General features: G+C 43.4%; 1 protein-coding gene across 1 annotated transcript in view; it reads left to right on the forward strand.

Annotated features, from left to right (window-relative positions):
- LOC310658140 (V-type proton ATPase subunit S1-like) overlaps positions 1-19979 on the forward strand; it is a 48853-nt gene extending 28874 nt beyond the window's left edge. Inside the window, exons 7-10 of the mRNA XM_083399906.1 lie at positions 6308-6555; positions 9699-9752; positions 12382-12619; positions 17462-19979. Coding sequence (XP_083256032.1) covers positions 6308-6555; positions 9699-9752; positions 12382-12619; positions 17462-17671 — 750 coding nt within the window. The 3' untranslated portion in view covers positions 17672-19979. The remainder of the gene's footprint in view (positions 1-6307; positions 6556-9698; positions 9753-12381; positions 12620-17461) is intronic.
- The last annotated feature ends 699 nt before the right edge of the window (positions 19980-20678 follow it).

The following is a 20678-nucleotide window of genomic DNA, read 5'->3' on the forward strand; positions in this document are numbered from 1 at the left end:
TTTTTGTTGCCCATATTCTTCACTCCTGTGCAGAGCTGCCAGTAGGCCTGAAAAGACATGTCCTTTTGTGAACTGTTTTGAAAGGTTTTGTAATGTATAAATCTCCAGTTGTCATTCCATTTATTCTGACAATCTCCAGTGCTTTGAAAGATAGGCTACATATAATTTGGCCACCTTTAACTATGCCCTCTCTCAATTTTAATATCCCACTTAAGGTGTTATAACTGTTGCCCCTTTATCAAAACTCAAGGAACCACTAAAAATAAAGAAAGATATAAACTACACCACAAAATGGTCCCTCTTGTTCATTTTTGCATTTATTGCCCACTCTGTGAATATTGTATCTTCATTAACCCTCAGAATAGAAACCAGAAATTAATGTATCATCAATTCCTGTATCATCATGATTTCATCTGATCTCAACAGCAAAGAAAAAGATAGCACCAAGAATGCATAGCCGTTGATTTCACATGTGATGAAACAAAAGAATCTTCCTCCACATGTCTTAAAGGACAAAAATCTCTAAAGGGATGTAGCATTTAAAATGAAGGCTTCATAGCAGGGGTAGAAGACAAATCCAGTTCAGTTTGCATTTAAAGGTCAGCCTACAAAATTCACACTTTCTGAAACGAAACACAAAGCACAATCCTTCCACTTTCTCACTTCCATGAACTTTGCAGTTCCTTTTTGCAGCCTAGTAATGTGTACAAAATCCCACTAGGGTAAAGTGTTGAGATTTCTATTCCACCTTAAGGAGCAGACACGTGGAACTGTTGCATGTCACATGTCTGTTTACATTCCAGCACAGCTTGCTGGGAACTTCCGTTGTGTGTATAGCTTTTGCTTTTCCTGGTCTCTCTGAGAAGACGAAGAAGAAGAAGAGTTTGGATTTGATATCCTGCTTTATCACTACCCAAAGGAGTCTCAAAGCGGCTAACAATCTCCTTTTCCCTTCCTCCCCCACAACAAACACTCTGTGAGGTGAGTGAGGCTGAGAAACTTCAGAGAAATGTGACTGGCCCAATGTCACCCAGCAGCTGCATGTGGAGGAGCAGGGAATCGAACCCAGTCCACCAGATTACGAGTCCACTGCTCTTAACCACTATACCACACTGGCTCTCAGAGAGAGAGACGACATGTTTCTTTGCCCTGATTTATGATTAAAAAATCTGTAGTTATAGTATGCTTTCACAAGCCTCATGCCTATTCTGTGTGCGCAGTTCAATCTGCTGACATAGTGTGTCCTAGCTTTGAAGCCCACATTGCTGATTTTCGTTGGTGCAGAGGCCGATGGGTCTTCGCAGCGGATGGCTAGAAGGAGGTGGCCCAGCTGGCCTCCTGGCCCTCTGCATGTTGACATAAACATGTATATATTAATAAAAAGGGCATATAATTAGGGAAATTGTTTTGTAAAAATGTGTATATGGGGGGGGATGCACTATAATGCTGGCGATTTTTCCTGAGGAATAGTAATAATTTAAAAATTGCAAACAGATATGGAAGTGAATTTAGGATTGGAAAAAAGAAGCCGAGAGAAACTTAAGTCGACAAAGTAACCCATGCCTATAGGTAAAGGTCCAGTCGTGACCGACTCTGGGGTTGCGGCGCTCATCTCACTTTATTGGCCGAGGGAGCTGGCGTGCAGCTTCTGGGTCACGTGGCCAGCATGACTAAGCTGCTTCTGGCGAACTAGAGCAGCGCACGGAAATGCCGTTTACCTTCCCGGTACCTCTTTGTCTATTTGCACTTTGACGTGCTTTCGAACTGCTAGGTTGGCAGGAGCAGGGACCGAGCAACGGGAGCTCACCCTGTTGCAGGGATTCGAACTGCTGACCTTCTGATCAGCAGGTCCTAGGCTCTGTGGTTTAACCCACAGTGCCACATTTCAGAGTGTTGCATGAAATAAAATTCTTTTTCTTACTTTTGCAAAATAATGCTAATCATCCTCACTAGTTGTCAAACGGGGCTTCAGTATTGAGATGCATTGGGTTCACATGTCTATGAAGAAAGCAGGGGTGGGTTTATAGACAGAGAGAGCACCCCTCCCCAGATCTGCAGGTAAATCCTAGCTTTTCTTTTCTTTTCTTTCTTTCTTTCTTTCTTTCTTTCTACCTGCTCCCAAAACTCTTTGAGGACAAGTGATGCATATGGAGCTCAGGCAGCAGTGGGAAAAAAACGTTCCCAAAATGACTGCATTTCATTTCTGTATTTTGCAGCCACAGGAAGGCTCCATCAGGACCATAGTGTATGGGTTAAGCCTTTCCTTCCCTGTGACCATAATGACTAAAATGATTGCCTCTCAAAGTTATTATTCCCTTCCCCCAGAAATGTTTGCTCCTAAATTTGCTGACGATAACTCATGTTTGAGCAGCAGCAGCAGCATATTGTGGCTTCCAAATGGTGGTAGTAGTTTTGTGCAACAGCTGGGTTATTCTAGAAGAGCCATTGTATACTGCAGCTATAGGGAACCGAATCTGACTAGAGCCTTCACTCCTCCACTCCCTTGAGTCGTGTTTGACCTACCCACCTGAGGTCACCATGACACCTGATTATTTGTTTTTGCATAGCACTGTGCACAGAAGTCCTGATGATCGTCTGAGAGTTGATCATATATGATCATATACAAAAACTGAGAGGCACAAATACAAGATGGGTGACACCTGGCTTGAGAGCAGTACATGTGAAAAGGATCTAGGAGTCTTGGTTGACCACAAACTTGACATGAGCCAACAGTGTGACGCGGCAGCTAAAAAAGCCAATGCATTCTGGGCTGCATCAATAGGAGTATAGCATCTAGATCAAGGGAAGTAATAGTGCCACTGTATTCTGCTCTGGTCAGACCTCACCTGAAGTACTGTGTCCAGTTCTGGGCACCACAGTTCAAGAAGGACACTGACAAACTGGAACGTGTCCAGAGGAGGGCAACCAAAATGGTCAAAGGCCTGGAAACGATGCCTTATGAGGAACGGCTAAGGGAGCTGGGCATGTTTAGCCTGGAGAAGAGGAGGTTAAGGAGTGATATGATAGCCATGTTCAAATATATAAAAGGATGTCACATAGAGGAGGGAGAAAGGTTGTTTTCTGCTGCTCCAGAGAAGCGGACACGGAGCAATGGATCCAAACTACAAGAAAGAAGATTCCACCTAAACATTAGGAAGAACTTCCTGACAGTAAGAGCTGTTCGACAGTGGAATTTGCTGCCAAGGAGTGTGGTGGAGTCTCCTTCTTTGGAGGTCTTTAAGCAGAGGCTTGACAACCATATGTCAGGAGTGCTCTGATGGTGTTTCCTGCTTGGCAGGGGGTAGGACTCGATGGCCCTTGTGGTCTCTTTCAACTCTATGATTCTATGATATACATGTACAACTTTTAGAAGACATCTGAAGGCAGCCCTGCTTAGGGAAGCTATTAATGTTTGATGGACTATTGTATTTTAATATTCTGTTGAGAGCTGCCCAGAGTGGCTGGGAAAACCCAGCCAGATGGGCGGGGTATAAATATTTATTTATTTATTTATTTATTAGGTGTTAGGTGTAGGGCAGGTGTTTGTGGCATGGCCAAAATGGCCTCTCGGGAGTAATCATAAAGTTTACCAGATCTGTGTTCATTGGTGTCCTCCTCTTCTGAAGAAGCATGATGAAAACTGCAGCCACGATATGTTGTGAAGCTTACATTCTGCTAACTTCAGTGAGCAGCTTGTGTGTGGGATTCCAGCCAGCACCGCTAGTTAATCAAAAGTTTGCCCGAGAGGCTGCATTTATCCCTTTGTAATCAAATAGCACAAATCAAAAAGAAGATTAAGCCCTGATTATTGTCATACTGTGCTTTGAAAATAAGTTTCAGTCTACCATTGTCTGCCTTGTTTTTGTGAAATCAAAATTACTGATTGCCAGCACAGCAGTAATGAAGATGGCAAAGAAGTACCGCTTATGTGTTACCCTGCGAAACGATGATTTTCCTAGCTTGACATAGTGAAGAACATGCAGAACTGTGCCTGGAACCTCTAGTTTGGGTACCTAATCATCACATGCACTGACAGCGATTCAACAATGACCTGAACAGAGCTGCCATCTTCTCCAGTTGCTTGAGGGGGCCCGACATGACGTGCTGACATCATGCTTGTGATGTCATGTGATGTCACAAGGAGCAGAGCTGAATGCCCACTGAACATTGAGGGGGTCCAGCCCCCTGAAAAAACGTGAGGGGAGGGCATGAGCGAAAGATTCCCAGAGCAATCCTACATAGATTTAGTCAGGAGGCAATCTCACCAAGTGAGATTGGGAAATGTACACAGGATTGCAGCCTTCGAAAGGAAGGGGAGAAATAAAGACAAGACTTGGAGTCTAAATGGTGCAGCAAGACATTTCCCATAGAAAAGGTGCATTCTGCTTTAGGCAGCAAAATTCCTTGAGCGGGCACTATTTTATCTGAATTGGTTGAAATGCCAAGAAACAGTCATCTCAGTATTGCATATCCAGTTGGAGTGGCCACATAAATACCAAACTCTCTCCCTGACTTCCAATCAACCACACACACACACACACACACACACACACACTATAGGACGTTGTGCTAAGTATTGTGAACATCACTTTCACAATATGATTTCCTCTATCCTCCTCTCTGCTGCAGCCAATCAGAAAATTTAAGGAGAAAAAGTTTGTGTAGGGATGCAAAACACTTGGATTTGGCAGGAAAGTGCCCTTAGCAGAAATAGCCAAGAATTTAATCTCCTGCTTATTGAGACTTCTTGCATAATCCACACAGCTTTCACTTTTTCGAACGATGTGTTCCCTTAGGTTATACCTGTGTTCAAGGAAAAGTTGTGTTAAAACTTGCTCTCATTCTCTTATCTGGGTAGCTATTTAACCAGACTCGTCCCACTCAGCCAGGATTACTCAGTGCTAGCTATTGCAGAAATTTAAATGTGTTATCATATGCATTTGCACATTTGCCAGGGATCTTATTTTAATCTGGTTACGTGGCTACTCACTTCACTTTTGCATACCATGTAATTCAATAAGAAGTTTCATGTCAATGTTTTATGTTTAATTGTTTTATTGAAGGGTGGGATACTTCTGGCTAAACACTGCTAGAGGAGTTGTGGCGCAGCTTTTGGATTCCTGAAAATCTGTTCTTGACTTCATTCTTTCTCCAAAATCAAAGTATTCCCCATAGCTCAGTCATCAGTTCCTCCTACAAAATCTTATTTCTGTTATTAGCGTTACAATTCTCCCCAGACAACGTGCTAGCCCCAGTGTCCCTTAACATACAGACAATTGATTAAACACAGTATAATTTAGTCTTCATAACCTTTTCCTTGTGTGAAATAAAACGGCTACACTTTGGGAGGAAGAAGAGAGATTAATTTTTTTAATTAAAAAGTGAAGTACTTAACGTATTTCTTTGCGATATATTGCTTTCTTAAAGGAAACGTTTTCTTCCTTCAAATACCACATTCTGGCAATAATAGTTGCAACTGTTGTTGTTGGCACCCATCTGTCTCGAGAGACAATGGAGTGCACCTGCAGGGGTGAAAAACTGCTGTGTTAATAGCACCAAAGTGACCTCCTTGGGGCACAAGTCTGGGCAGTGCGTTGTCAGCATCGCCCTTGAGCCAGTGCCACTAACTGGCCTCATCCACTTCAGCCCGACTGGGCCAGGTGAGCTGGGTAGCACTTCCAGAGATCACCTTCTGCACAGGAACAAGTCAAAGTGCTGTGGAATCACAGCTTAGAGTTGTGAGCACCGGATTCACTTCCACAAGTAGACAGTCGTCGCACAGCAGAGTACAGCAGAGTCTAGCAGAGTATATAAACAACTCGGAGAGCAGCTCTGTAGAATATCTTCTTTGTTCTATAACTACAACTATAATACAACTATATACAGAGCTAAATGAGGTCTAAGCATAAAGAATGCTGAACCGCACTGAGCGTCTGCAGCTGCTCTTAGCAGCAACCTTATCTAAACACACAATCTCTCTCTCTCCGACACACTGACTGACTGACTGACTGACTGACTCTCTGACCGACCGACTCACTGACCGACTGATGTGGTGCTGGAGCAGAATAAGTAGAGAGCAGAACACACCTCCTCCTCTCTGCAGAATCAGCAGACTCCTCAGGAGATTCTTGGATATGGGAGGGGTGAAATGGAGGTCTTGGGCTGCCCAGATGACATCCTTTGGATGTGGTCCAAAGGAAAGCAGAGCAATACGTTCAGCATGTGAACCGCCAGCTTTGACTCAGTATCTGTGTTTCACCTCAAGGTTTTGTTTTCTGTTGAAATAATCCTCAGAATTCTCTTTTAGGTACCAGTGGGACCTGATGTAGCATGGCAGAGCAGAAGGCACCTAATGTCTGTTGAAAAGCAGGAAGCTAATCTGTATGCCCCAATAAATGTAACCAATGGAACAGGCCCCAATGCTACGTGCATCCTTTTTTATGCCACAGATTTAAACTTTACAGCCGATGGCACTGTCATGAATCTAACCCATCGCACATTTGAATCTCACGAAGTGGATACCAGCAATTCCACTTGTTCAAGGACCAATGCCACGTGAGTAGCCCGACTTTCACTACTAATTGTCTTTCATGGTATATTGACTGAGGAAGCTGATATTATTTTTTTGTCCCCGATAGCATTACCATTTAGCTTAGCCAAGACTTGAAATCAAAGTCCCAGAAAGATCAGATTAAATTGCATAGCTCGCATAGCTTTGGTTATCTCTATTCTTATGCATTTTAAGTGTCCAAAATGCTTTACAAGCCTTCTTATTAATTTACTCTACGAAGTAGGCTATTAACTACTTTGCGGCTGGAGAACTGAGGCTGTCGACTTGCTAAAAATTAGAGACGGACAAGCTTTCCCCAGCAAATACCTTTTTCAACCCACTGACAGCCAGCCTTGCTCATTAAGATGTAGACGTTTTTGGTACAGCCTAAACATATAAAACTTGCAGTTAACGAATTTTTTCTACTGTTCAGTTTTCAAGAGAAACAGAATTTTGGGAGGAGATGATAGTTTTTCAATATTTTACAGATCAAAAGTCACTTTCCTGCATTAGAAACACAGTATATATTATGTATAACTTGATTTGCCATTAAATGGCCATCTTTGTTACATTTAAAGCACGGTTTATTCGGACAATATTTACAAGTTGAATTAATTATTTTCCATTTTGGTTACAAATGGAACTACACGCTGTAGGACTGGAAAGAACCTAGTCTCTCATTGGTTTTACCAGTTCATGAGGAACACGCAAAGCACAATAGAAGCAGGAGAAACCATCAGCATTATAGGAAAAGGAAACAATGTATTTGGGGGGGGGAACTGTTAGGATATTTCCGTTCCACCTTAAAAGGGAGCAGGATGTTTGTGTCACAGCCTGCGCATTTCCTGTTTCACAAGATGTTTCTGTTGTGTCTTTGTTTTCTTTTCTCTCTCTGCCGGAACACTGAAGCAGGCAGTCATTTTTTTTTTGTTCTGATCAATGCAGAAATAAACTTGTAAATAATGCTCTCCTGAGTGCATCTTTCGCTGTGCATTATCTGCTGATAGAGCGTGGATCGGCTCTGGAATGTGGCAAGCTATTTCTGGAGCTCGTGTCGCTAATTGCTGATACTGTGTGTCTGCGGGAGATCGATGGACGTCCGGAGACGACGTGGAGTCATGATGGACTCTGTCTCCCTGGCAGTATCCCAACAGAAACAATTCTAAAATATTCAGAAACTTATTATGTCTCCTCCAGTGTTCCACAGTGTAAACCAGGCATAAAGCATTCATTTCCATAAAAAGGGTCTGGAAAAAGAAGGGAGGAGCTCCTGGTTTGTGTACAGAAAGTCCCTGGTTTAGTTTCCAAGCAGGGCTGGGAATAACTTCTGCCTGAAATCCTGGAGAGCAACTCCCAGTTAGTGCAGACAATACTGAACTCGATAGACCAATGGCCTGGCTTGCAATGTTTCTATGTAGCAAACAGCTGTTGTTCACCTCTTTGGGAACAAATAAATAAATAAATATAATAATAATAATAACAACAATAACAATAACAACAATTTATTATTTGTACCCCGCCCATCTGGCTGGGTTTCCCCAGCCACTCTGGGCGGCTTCCAACAAAGATGAAAAATACACTAAAATGTCACATATTAAAAACTTCCCTGAACAGGGCTGCCTTCAGATGTCTTCTGAATGTCAGGTAGTTGTTTATCGCTTTGACATCTGATGGGAGGGTGTTCCACAGGGCGGGCGCCACTACCCTATGGGGATGGTTTTGATGGGGACAAGATCTGTCCAACTCCCCTGACCACAGGTGGTCTGACCTAATGGGATGCTGCAACAGGGATGCTCAGGCCATTGTCTGTACCTCTCCCATCATTCTCACACTTGGCATATGTGTGGAAAGGCTGTATGCAATTACTCACCTATGTCAGTATCCTATGTATTCCTACGCCATTCCTATGTATGATTAATATTTATTAATTTTCTATACCACCCTTCATCTAAAGATCACAGGGCGCTTTACAATATAAAAACACAAAAATGCATACCATAATAACAAACAGAAACAATAACTCCCGTCCATATATATCATAACACTGTAGGAATAACATCTGTGTCAATGTTGCTTCATTTTGTTGATCTGGATTTGGTACCCGAAACGTCGTCATCCTCTAAAATGTGGCACCTCATATTCTGAGCTTTTCGAAACTGAAGCCAGAGTTCCATATGCATTCTGATACGCACCTAAACTTTTGTATGAATTGTGATCCCTATTCAGTGGCGTGTGCTCTTTAAAGGGTGTGTGACTCCTGTGGGCTTTTCTACGAGGTGGGAGAAGGGACTGATGCTTCCAGTCAGTTCCTTTCTTCCTCCTGGGTAAAAGCCCACAAGAGCTGCACGGAGCTTGTGTCCGGCTCTTGGGGCTTTCCCCGCCTGCCTCCCCCCTGCATTCACTCCATAAGACGCACACACATTTCCCCTTGCTTTTTAGGAGGGGAAAAGTGCATCTTACGGAGCGAAAAATACGGTATCTCCTCCCAGAGAGCTGCTATTTCAGAGCGAAAAACACTGTAGGACCTTCTCGTGCCCCATTTCCAAACTCTTTCTCATCAAGCCAGATTTGTGTCCAGATCCATTATTTTCATGGAAAAGAAGAAGAAAGCTAATAAGCAGTTCGGCTTGTATGTATTCATGAGGTGCAAAAAAGAGAATTGTGCCAACATATAGCTGCTTCTTTTGTCTTCCTTTCATTGTTCCTTTCCAAGAGAATAATTATGCATGACTTCTATTCATCCACATGTCTTCTCTTACGGCCACGCTCTCTCCTTGCCTGTGCCCTCATTTTATTCAAATGTCTTGGTCCCCACCACCACGATCAAAACTCCCATTAACATTATACAAGGCAATAATTTCATTGTAAGGTGTCGTTGCAGGGAATCCTTGCCACCACTTAAATTTAAGTGAGTTGTAAATAACTCCATAGATCAAGGTCTTCAATATATTCCCCCTTTTGTTTGAAAGGGAGATAAGGAAGCAGCTTTCTGCTCTGCAATATTTTCTGTTCCGCCATCTCTTTGTCTTTACCTACCAATTTAGATGTGATCCTATTTTTAAAAAATAATAATGAAAAAGGTTCATATGAAAATTATATGATGTAACATTTTCTTGTATCTCTCCCTCCTCCCCAACCCCCTTGTCAGGTTGTCGTTAAAATACACCAACCCAGTGAAGGGCATTGAGAGTCTGGAAATCAGGTATGTTTATGAATTAATTTACTTATACATTTTTTTTATAAAATGAATGTCGAGGTGCTTTCCACTTACAGAATGGGACATCCTCTTATCTCCCCACAAGTCTACAAACTCCCAGGCAAACAGAAACTAATGGCGATAGTCTACCCACTATTGCTTATATTCAAGTTTTATTCACGATTAAAACTTGTGATGATTAGTCCAAATATCATTGTACCAGTTGTGGAAACATGGAAACAGGGCTGTGAGGAGGACCTGCTAGGTGATTATATCTGCAACGGAGCCAGGTGTTGTAGCGTACAAACAAATGCCCTGTATACCTGAAGGAGCATTTCCACCCCTATCATTCAGCCTGGACGCTGAGGTCCAGCACTAAGGATCCTCTGGCAGTTCACTCACTGTGAGAAGTGAAGTTACAGGAAACCAGGCAGAGGGCCTTCTTGTCAGTGGCGCCCTCCCATTGGATGTCAAGGAGATAAATAACTGTATACAGTGGTACCTCAGGTTACAGATGCTTCAGGTTACAGATGCTAGGGTTACAGACTACGCTAACCCAGAAATAGTACCTCGGGTTAAGAATTTTACCTCAGGATGAGAACAGAAATCACGTGGTGGCAGTGTGGCAGCACTGGGAGGCCCCATTAGCTAAAGTGGTACCTCAGGTTAAGAACAGTTTCAGATTAAGAACGGACCTCCAGAACGAATTAAGTTCTTAACCTGAGGTACCACTGTACAACTTTTAGAAGACACCTGAAGGCAGTCCCATATTTTAAATTTTTTAATGTTTGATTTTTTAATGTTTTTATATGTGTTAGAAGCTGCCCAGAGTGGCTGGAGCAACCTAGCCAGATGGGTGGGGTATAAATAATAAAAATATTATTATTATTACCTAAAGCCAGCATTTCTCCTTAAATCACTCTGAATAAGGATGTAGTTCACTTGGCGCTAGTGCCGCTACGTGTCCTGGGTCTTCAACCCTGCCTCAGAAGGTGCCTTAGCAAATGGATTATACGGTACTTCAGGGAAAAGACAGTTTGGGATTGAGGTCAGGCTAGAATGTCTGGCCGGAAATTTGTAACAAGTAATAAAGACCATCGCGGGTATGAGTAAATAGAATAAAACAGAGATGATTTCAAATTAAAAAGCTTAAATCTTTCCTCACTGCGGTTTAGGGTGCTATTAACCGGGCAGTGAATGGTTCACCAAAGTAAGCAATGCCGTATCACAGCCTCTTCCACTAGAATAGCCTCAGGCACTGGGCCAAATGAAAGACTTGTAATCAACACAATACGACCCTGGGAAAAATAAGTAAAAAATAACCCTCTGCTGACAGACAGGAGAGCTTGTCCATTGCACAACTCACATTGCAAAAAGTATCATGAGCTGTAAACAGGCCCCGCTAAACTGGAAAACATGATTATTGTGTTATTTATTACAAATCCGCTCTAGCTACCTAGGCTTCCGTTTACCTTCCCACTGGAGCGGTACCTATTTATCTACTTGCACTTTGACGTGCTTTTGAACTGCTAGGTTGGCAGGAGATGGGACAGAGCAACAGGAGCTCACCCCGTCACAGGGATTTGAACCTCCGACCTTCTGATTGGCAAGTCCTAGGGTCCGTGGTTTAACCCACAGTGCCACCCGCGTCCCATTGATTTGGTATAGACCCTGATAATTTCAAAACAGTTGGTGGATTGTACTTTATTGCACACAATCGCATCAAGCCTGTTGAAAAATCCCCCCCCCCCAAAAAAAACAGAGAAGGGGACAAATGCAACACCAGCTGAATCATGCAACCAGCAACAAAGGAAGTTGCCTTATAGTAAATCAGACTATTTGTTCATTTATCCTACTATTTTCTGCTCTGACTGGTAGGGCCTATTCAGGATCTGAAGGCAGAGGGCTTTCCCAGCATCTCTTACCTGAATCTTTTACTAGAGGTGCCTGGACTGAACCTGAGGTCTTTGCATCATCATCATCATCATTATTACCACCACCACCACCCAGCCAGATGGGCAGGGTACAAATAATAAAGTTGTTGTTGTTGTTGTTGTTGTTGTTGTTGTTGGGAAGCTGCAGGATAGGAGACGGGAAATGGGAATCACATGGCAAGGCCCAAATTGTGCTTCAGTTCTTGCAGGCTTATAAAGGGAGTGCATAAGTATTTTCCTCTCATCTTTGGTTCAATGTTTAGAGGCACACTCCCGCCTCTTGCACATGCTTTCTTGTGCTCACCTCAATGGCTCTTCAGTGAATTTATCCGTATTCACACATGGCCCCTTTCCTTAAGGAACAGAAGCCTTTTTTCTTCTTCCCAAGGAGAATCAGCTTGTTCCCTTCTCTCCATTGCCCATCAGCAGAAGGCTCAAACCCAGAAATTCTGTAGCCTCTCTGTGAGTATATCACAGTATGAACCACTGAACTCCACCCTTGTATCCTTCATTTGCTGCAGCACGCGAGACAACCTTGGGGGTCTCATTGTCGCTGCTAAGCCGAATGGCATGTTTGAAGAGACATCTCTTAAACCCAAATGCGCCTGCTTAATCCTATCTCACAGCCGCCCGGTAATTCCTAAAGGAAAAGATGCCACGGCAGAATGAATTGATGCATTCTATGTTTCTCCTTTCTCTAGATTTTTGATGACCAACAAGATGTACGTAGGCTCTGCTCGAGAGTGGTTCACTTTAGATTTTGTTCACATTCAACAAGACAACAAGGAAACGGCTATATTTACTGCCTCTTCCATCTCTGGTCCTGCGGAGTATTCATTCCATTGCCAGCTGGTGGGAACAAGCGACCATTATGGGGCAACGTTGACTCCCAACAATGCTGCGGCAAAAGAGTGGCAGGTTGTCATCTCTGAGTTCCAGGTGAGTACACAGTGCGGTTTCAGAGGCAATTCTAAGAGCTATTAGTTTGCTGTCGGAGTTTCTGAAAGGTCTGCCTCACCACTTACTTTCCCTTTCAACCCTAAGAGAAAGTTTTAACCAACACTCTTTTTTGGATCCCCAGTGAGCTCTTCAGTAGCGTGAAGATGAAGGATTGACAGGGTTGGGGCAGCCTAAAAATGGGGAGAAGAAGGAAAAAAGAAGATTCTCCAAAAAGCTATCCATAGAAAGCAACAGACCCGCACCAATCATTATCCATTTTCTATCCTATCAAACAACTAAACAAATTATACTGTATTTTTCCGTGTAAAAGACATCCCCATGTATAAGACAACCCCTATTTTTGAACCCTAAATTAAGAAATGAATATTTTAAACACCCAATATCACCCAACCTTGTTGAGTCCCCCCCCCCCCCAATTTGCAGAACGAGCAGCTGAAGCTCTGGACCGTATTTTTCTGTGTATAGGACTAAAAAAATATAAGCAAAAAAGATTGTCTTATACATGGAAAAAGATGGTATTTTGCCACTTCAGTGAATGGGGTCATTTTTGCAAAGGAATGATGTGTGAATCATGGCTTAGTAATAGAGTATATCCAATATACATGAAAAGCCATAATCTTTGTCAACTTAAAAGTACTTGGGGTGAACTCTCCGCTTGAGATTCTGGAAAGGTGATGGCACAAGCCGGAATTCTTTTATAAAGACCTTGAAAAATCTTCAGTGAGTTACAGACAAAAAGAGAATATTGTTTTATAGGCTTTTCTTGCTTGTCAACAACACGATGTGAGGTGGCACATCTTTATTTTATGAGTGGGAGACAACTGCCCCCTACCACTGCTGTGGCAAAATATAAGCAAGGATATTGCCAAGTGCAGAAATTACAATAGGTATTTTTAAAAACTAGAAAGGCACATTGAGACAGTCAAACTTCCAGACCGAAACTTCAGAAGAGACATCTCAGACTGGCGTGTTGCGGGTTTATTTTATTCTTTAAAAAGATCAATATTGCTGTACCCTGAAAACATTGTCTTCCCACCTTTAGCCTCCTCAGTCTGTTTCAGCTAAAGTGCTTTAGCAACATCAAAGCCTTGTTACATGCTTCAAGCACTTTGGCACCGAGAATGGTATTGAGTCTGTATTATTTCATAGCCACTCAGTGCTCTGTGGGAGCCATAACAACATTATGCAACCTCACCATTTTGTCAGCCATCCAGCCAGCCAGATAATGTGTGTCTTCCCTTTGCAACTTTTGCCTGAAGCCTGAAAAGAACAGACCCTCCATTTTCCATGAACAGTCCTGGATTTACAGAAGCTGCACCAGATTTTTATTAGATCCCAAAATGTCCCGCTTTTCCTTAAAGGTAAAGGGACCCCTGACTATTAGGTCCAGTCGTGGCCGACTCTGGGGTTGCGGCGCTCATCTCACTTTATTGGCTGCTTCTGGCGAACCACAGCAGTGCACGGAAACGCCGTTTACCTTCCCACCAGAGCGGTACCTATTTATCTACTTGCAGTTTGACGTGCTTTCGAACTGCTAGGTTGGCAGCAGCTGGGACCGAGCAACGGGAGCTCACCCCATTGCGGGGATTCGAACCGCCAACCTTCTAATTGGCAAGTCCTAGGCTCTGTAGTTTAACCCACAGCGCCACCCACGTCCCTCCACTTTTCCTTAGGACGTCCCTATTTTCATCTGAGAAATGTTGGATGGTATGGAGTTATGCGACTCCAGAGCCAAGGAGATACAAACTTTAGAAGACATCTGAAGGCAGCCCTGTATAGGGAAGCTTTTTAAAAATGCTTAATACTTTGTTATGTTTTTAGAATAAAGGGTGGGTGGTGCTGTGGTCTAAACCACTGAGCCGCTTGAGCTTGCCAATTGGAAGGTCAGCGGTTGGAATCCATATGACGGAGTGAGCTCACATTGCTCTTTCTCAGCTTCTGCCAACCTAGCAGTTTGAAAGCACACCAATGCGAGTAGAGAATAGGTACCCGCTGTGGCGGGAAGGTAAACGGCATTTCCATGCGCTCTGGTTTCCATCACGGTGTCTTGTTGCTCCAGAAGCGGTTTAGTCATGCCGGCCACATGACCCGGAAAGCTGTCTGTGGACAAACAACGGCTCCCTCAGCCTGAAAGCCAGATGAGCGCCACAACCCCACAGTTGCCTTTGACTGAACTGTCCAGGGGTCCTTTACCTTTTCCCCTTATCTATCTATATCTATCTATCATCTATCATCTATCATCTATCATCTATCTATCTATCTATCATCTATCTATCTATCTATCTATCTATCTATCTATCTATCTATCATCTATCATCTATCTATCTATCTATCTATCATCTATCTATCTATCATCTATCTATCATAGAATCATAGAATCATAGAGTTGGAAGAGACCACAAGGGTCATCGAGTCCAACCCCCTGCCAAGCAGGAAACACCATCAGAGCACTCCTGACATATGGTTGTCAAGCCTCTGCTTAAAGACCTCCAAAGAAGGAGACTCCACCACACTCCTTGGCAGCAAATTCCACTGTCGAACAGCTCTTACTGTCAGGAAGTTCTTCCTAATGTTTAGGTGGAATCTTCTTTCTTGTAGTTTGTATCCATTGCTCCGTGTCCGCTTCTCTGGAGCAGCAGAAAACAACCTTTCTCCCTCCTCTATGTGACATCCTTTAATATATTTGAACATGGCTATCATATCACCCCTTAACCTCCTCTTCTCCAGGCTAAACATGCCCAGCTCCCTTAGCCGATCCTCATAAGGCATTGTTTCCAGGCCTTTGACCATTTTGGTTGCCCTCCTCTGTACACGTTCTAGTTTGTCAGTGTCCTTCTTGAACTGTGGTGCCCAGAACTGGACACAGTACTCCAGGTGAGGTCTGACCAGAGCAGAATACAGTGGCACTATAACTTCCCTTGATCTAGATGCTATACTCCTATTGATGCAGCCCAGAATTGCATTGGCTTTTTTAGCTGCCGCGTCACACTGTTGGCTCATGTTAAGTTTGTGGTCAACCAAGACTCCTAGATCCTTTTCACATGTACTGCTCTCAAGCCAGGTGTCACCCATCTTGTATTTGTGCCTCTCATTTTTTTTGCCCAAGTGCAATACTTTACATTTCTCCCTGTTAAAATTCATCTTGTTTGTTTTGGCCCAGTTCTCTAATCTGTCAAGGTCGTTTTGAAGTGTGATCCTGTCTTCTGGGGTGTTAGCCACCCCTCCCAGTTTGGTGTCATCTGCAAATTTGATCAGGATGCCCTTGAGTCCATCATCCAAGTCGTTGATAAAGATGTTGAATAAGACCGGGCCCAAGACAGAACCCTGTGGCACCCCACTAGTCACTCTTCTCCAGGATGAAGAGGAACCATTGATGAGCACCCTTTGGGTCCGGTCAGTCAGCCAGTTACAAATCCACTGAGTGGTAGCATAGTCAAGACCGCATTTTACCAGCTTCTTTACAAGAATATCATGGGGCACCTTGTCAAATGCCTTGCTGAAATCAAGGTAGACTACATCCACTGCGTTCCCTTCATCTACCAGGCTTGTAATTCTGTCAAAAAATGAGATCAGGTTAGTCTGACATGACTTATTTTTCAGAAATCCATGCTGACTATTGGTGATCACAGCATTCCTTTCTAGGTGCTCACAGATTGTTTGCTTAATGATCTGCTCCAGAATCTTCCCTGGTATTGATGTTAGACTGACTGGGCGGTAATTATTTGGGTCCTCTCTTTTCCCCTTTTTGAAAATAGGGACAACATTTGCCCTCCTCCAGTCTGCCGGGACTTCGCCTGTTCTCCAGGAATTCTCAAAGATGACTGCCAGTGGTTCTGAGATCACATCTGCCAGTTCTTTTAATACTCTTGGATGCAGTTCATCTGGCCCTGGAGACTTGAATACATCTAAACTAGCCAAGTATTCTTCTATCTATCTATCTATCTATCTATCTATCTATCTATCTATCTATCATCAATCTATCTATCTATCTATCTATCATCTATCTATCTATCATCTATCTATCTATCTATCTATCATCTATCTATCTATCTATCTATCTATCTATCTATCATCTATCTATCTATCATCTATCTATCTATCTATCTATCTATCATCTATCTATCGATCATCTATCTATATCTATCTATCTATCTATCTATCTATCTATCTATCTATCTATCTATCTATCTATCATCTACTATTACTATTGAATAAGACATCCCTATTTTCACTGGAGAAATGTGGATGGTATGAGAGAAAGTAAGCAACGAAATGAAATGATGGTGTAAATGTAACCACGGCCTAAATATACAGGCTCCCCCCCCCAAAAAAAAATGGAAATAGAGTTGCCAAGCTGTGAGTAAACACTCAGCCTGCTTATTTCCTACCCCTGTTTGAGAGGTGCCTTAGCTCAGTGGGAGACCCCCAACTTTGTGTCAGATTCCAAGTTCAGCCTCAGGCATTGTCCTAAGGAGTCTTCCTCAGATAGATGAGTCCTTTAGAAAATCAACGGAGCTGGGTTCAAAGGGCAGCTTGAACTATCACTCTGTGGGGCTTGTTTTGTTTTGTTTTTGGTGGAAGAAAAGTTTTTTAGCTACGTGAAGGTGGCCTAGCAATGTCTATGTGCTGAAGTTAATGGCTTCTCCCCAGGGCTGTATCCTTAGAATACCCCTTGATTTTCCGTCGTTTTAACTTACATCTTTCCTATGGTTCAACAAACAAGATGGGTGTGTGGTTAATGAACACTTTGCGAGCGGACATGGGACATAAAGTACAGATTCCTGGCAGCTCAACCCTCTCCCCCCTCCTTCTCTTTTGCAGATTCAAGCGTTTAGCGTTGAAGGCCACAAATTTTCGTATGCCAGTGACTGTACAACCTTCTTCACCCCTGGAATTTGGATGGGTTTGGTGTCCTCGCTAGTCTTATTACTGATCCTGACCTTTGGGATCCACATGATTGTGAACCTCACAACCAACAATAGGTTTGATGACCCCAAAGATCAACCTCTGTCAGTCCCGCAAGGAGAATAGCAGATGTGACATTTGTCACATGGTTGGGCCCTGCTGCGCAAGCCATCTTCATCACCATCATCATCATAGCCAGCTGCAGGGCATCCAAACTGGATCAGGTCCATGGTATGATGGGGGTGCTACTCTAATCCTTCTCTCCATTGTATTGATGGACATCCTTTCTGTCTCCTTCCCATGGGAGAAAAGTTCCAGTAGCATCAAACTGGAGATTTTCTCCCATTGTGAATAGCAGGTGAGAGCCCCCAAATCTGATCAGACCACAGCATGGGGCAGAGGGAAAGGATTAAAGGCCTACCCTTCTTCGAATCATAGAACTGTAGAGTTGGAAGGGACCCACGGGGTCATCTAGTCCAACCCTCTGCAATGCAGGAATCCTGCTCACACCCATTCCTGGGTGGCTCAAACCACCAAACTTCTTGTTAACAGATGCACTGACCCTCTACGCCTCAGGAGAGCTCTGTCATGGCTGCAACCCAGCTAAGCCCTCCTACACCAGCACACGGGGGCTAACCATGTGCAACATCTCAGTATCATACCACATTAAACAGCCATGGCTTCCGCTAAATAATACTGAGAGGTGTACAGTCATACCTTGGTTCTCAAACAGAATCCATTTCGGAAGTCCGTTCGATTTCTGAAAACATTCAAACACCAAGGCACAGCTTCCGATTCATTGCAGGAGCTTCCTGCACTCAGTCAGAAGCCATGTCAGGCATTCAGCTTCCGAAAAACATTCACAAACCGGAGCACATCTGGGTTTGTGGTGTTCGGGGGCTAAAACTATTGAGTACCAAAGCATTTGAGAACCAAGGTACGGCTGTAGTTTGTAAAGGGTGATGAGAGTTGTTAGGAGACCCCTATTTGCCTCAGAGAGCTACAATTCTCAGAGTGGTTTAAAAGTCAATCCCTCTTCCCAGGGCATTCTGGGAATTGTATCCCAGAATCAATTCTCAGCACCCATAACAATTCCTAGGACTTTGTGGGGGAAGCCACGGCTGTGTAATGTGGTCTAATCTTTTTAACAGAGACACAGGTGGTGCTGTGGTTTAAACCACCGTGCCTCTTGGGCTTGCCGATCGGAAGGTCGGCGGTTCGAATCTGCATGACGGGGTGAGCTCCCATTGCTTTGTCCCAGCTTCTGCCAACCTAGCAGTTGGAAGCATGCCAGTGCAAGTAGATAAATATGTACTGCTGCAGCTGGAAGGTAAACAGCCTTTCCATGCGCTCTGGCTTCCCTCACGTTGTCCCGTTGCACCAGAAGCAGTTTAGTCACGCTGGCCACATGACTCAGAAAAGCTGTTTGCAGACAAACGCCGGCTCCCTCGGCTTGAAAGCGAGATGAGCGCTACAACCCCATAGTTGCCTTTGACTGGACTTAACCGTCCAGGGTGCCTTTACCTTAATGTGATATGAGACTGCTTTAAATGCATAGTGCATGTACTTAGGAGAACTGTGAACTTCAGCTGTATTAATGCAGCAGGAAGCATCAACATAGTCAATAAAAGGTGTAAGCTTTTGTGGCAATGGAATCTTTTCCTGAAAACAGGAGGCTGCTGGCAGCAGTGTTTATTCTGTCAGCTGTTCATTACTTTTTTAAAAAATCACTGCCTAAATGAAAGCCCTCAGGTAAAGCAGAAACCAGTCGCAGATGTTGCCAGCCTTTAAGAAGACTGGGAGGTGGTACCAGGAGCTTCACAAATGATTAAAAAACAAAATACTATTTGGATACAGTTTGTTAAATAAAGCTTCATTAAGAAATTCCATATCCTTGAGACATTTTTAAAGGTGGGATAAAAATGTTTCGATAAATAGGGAAGACTTTTTAAAATAAAAAAAATCAGGCATTACCTACATCAGATAAAGTACAGGGAAATGATTCTCAGATTAAACAAACAAAGGAACGGACAATATTGCCTAGTTTGGCTCTAAAAGAATAGAATTAGTGCATGCTATGCATCTACTGGGACACGGGTGGTGCTGTGGGTTAAACCACAGAACCTAGGATTTGCCAATCAGAAGGTCGGCGGTTTGAATCCCTGTGATGGGGTGAGCTCCCGTTGCTCAGTCCCTGTTCCTGCCAACCTAGCAGTTCGAAAGCACATCAAAGTGCAAGTAGATAAATAGGTACCGCTCCGGCAGGAAGGTAAACGGCGTTTCTGTGCGCTGCTCTGGTTCGCCAGAAGCAGCTTAGTCATGCTGGCCACATGACCCGGAAGCTGTACGCCGGCTCCCTCAGCCAATAAAGCGAGATGAGCGCCACAACCCCAGAGTCGGCCACGACTAGACCTAATGGTCAGGGGTCCCTTTACTTTTATGCATCTACTAAACGGCTTGTGCGTGAGAAAGTTGGTCATACATTACAGCCACCCACTCAATTATTATAAAGAGTAAACTACACATTGCACTAAATACATCACATGTGACTGTGTTTTTTATTTAATTTAATTTATTTAATTACAGATGTGGTTTTCAGAGGGAGCAGCATGTGGGGAGGGGAGTTTAAAACCTTCTCTATCTAGTTGTGATCCTGTCAAAATTTGGCTCCCTTCTGGCTTAGAAAAGAAGTTCCCATTGGCCTGCAAGGGGGGGGGGGTGTTTATTGTTGGGGAGGAAACGGTTGAAACTGTTTTTCTTGCATACTGTGGGTCTGAGGAATGTCCCCCTGCGCCTGTAATTAAACAAAGCAAATCCTAGTTGCTTGCTGCATAATAAAAGTAACTTTTGAATGGAGATTTCCACGACTGGGTGTTGTCCCTAACGATTTTCCTTAGCATATTTGGTGTATGCTGAACCTGTGCTTAACGTATATTGAAAATTCTGGTGTAAAAATAAAGTCATAAGCATCATATTTGATTGTGTTTTCATGGCTTTGCACACCTTATTGGGAGTTGCTGCGAACACTGTCGGTAGAAAGAGAGGATAGAAGAGTTTCAAACGAATGAATCGTGCAGGTGGAAAAACCACATCTCACCAGTTACACGGAGAACCAGGGTTTCTTAAGTAAATG

Source organism: Podarcis tiliguerta (genome assembly GCF_965153285.1).
Source record: "Podarcis tiliguerta genome assembly, chromosome: 10".
Classification (NCBI taxonomy): domain Eukaryota; kingdom Metazoa; phylum Chordata; class Lepidosauria; order Squamata; family Lacertidae; genus Podarcis; species Podarcis tiliguerta.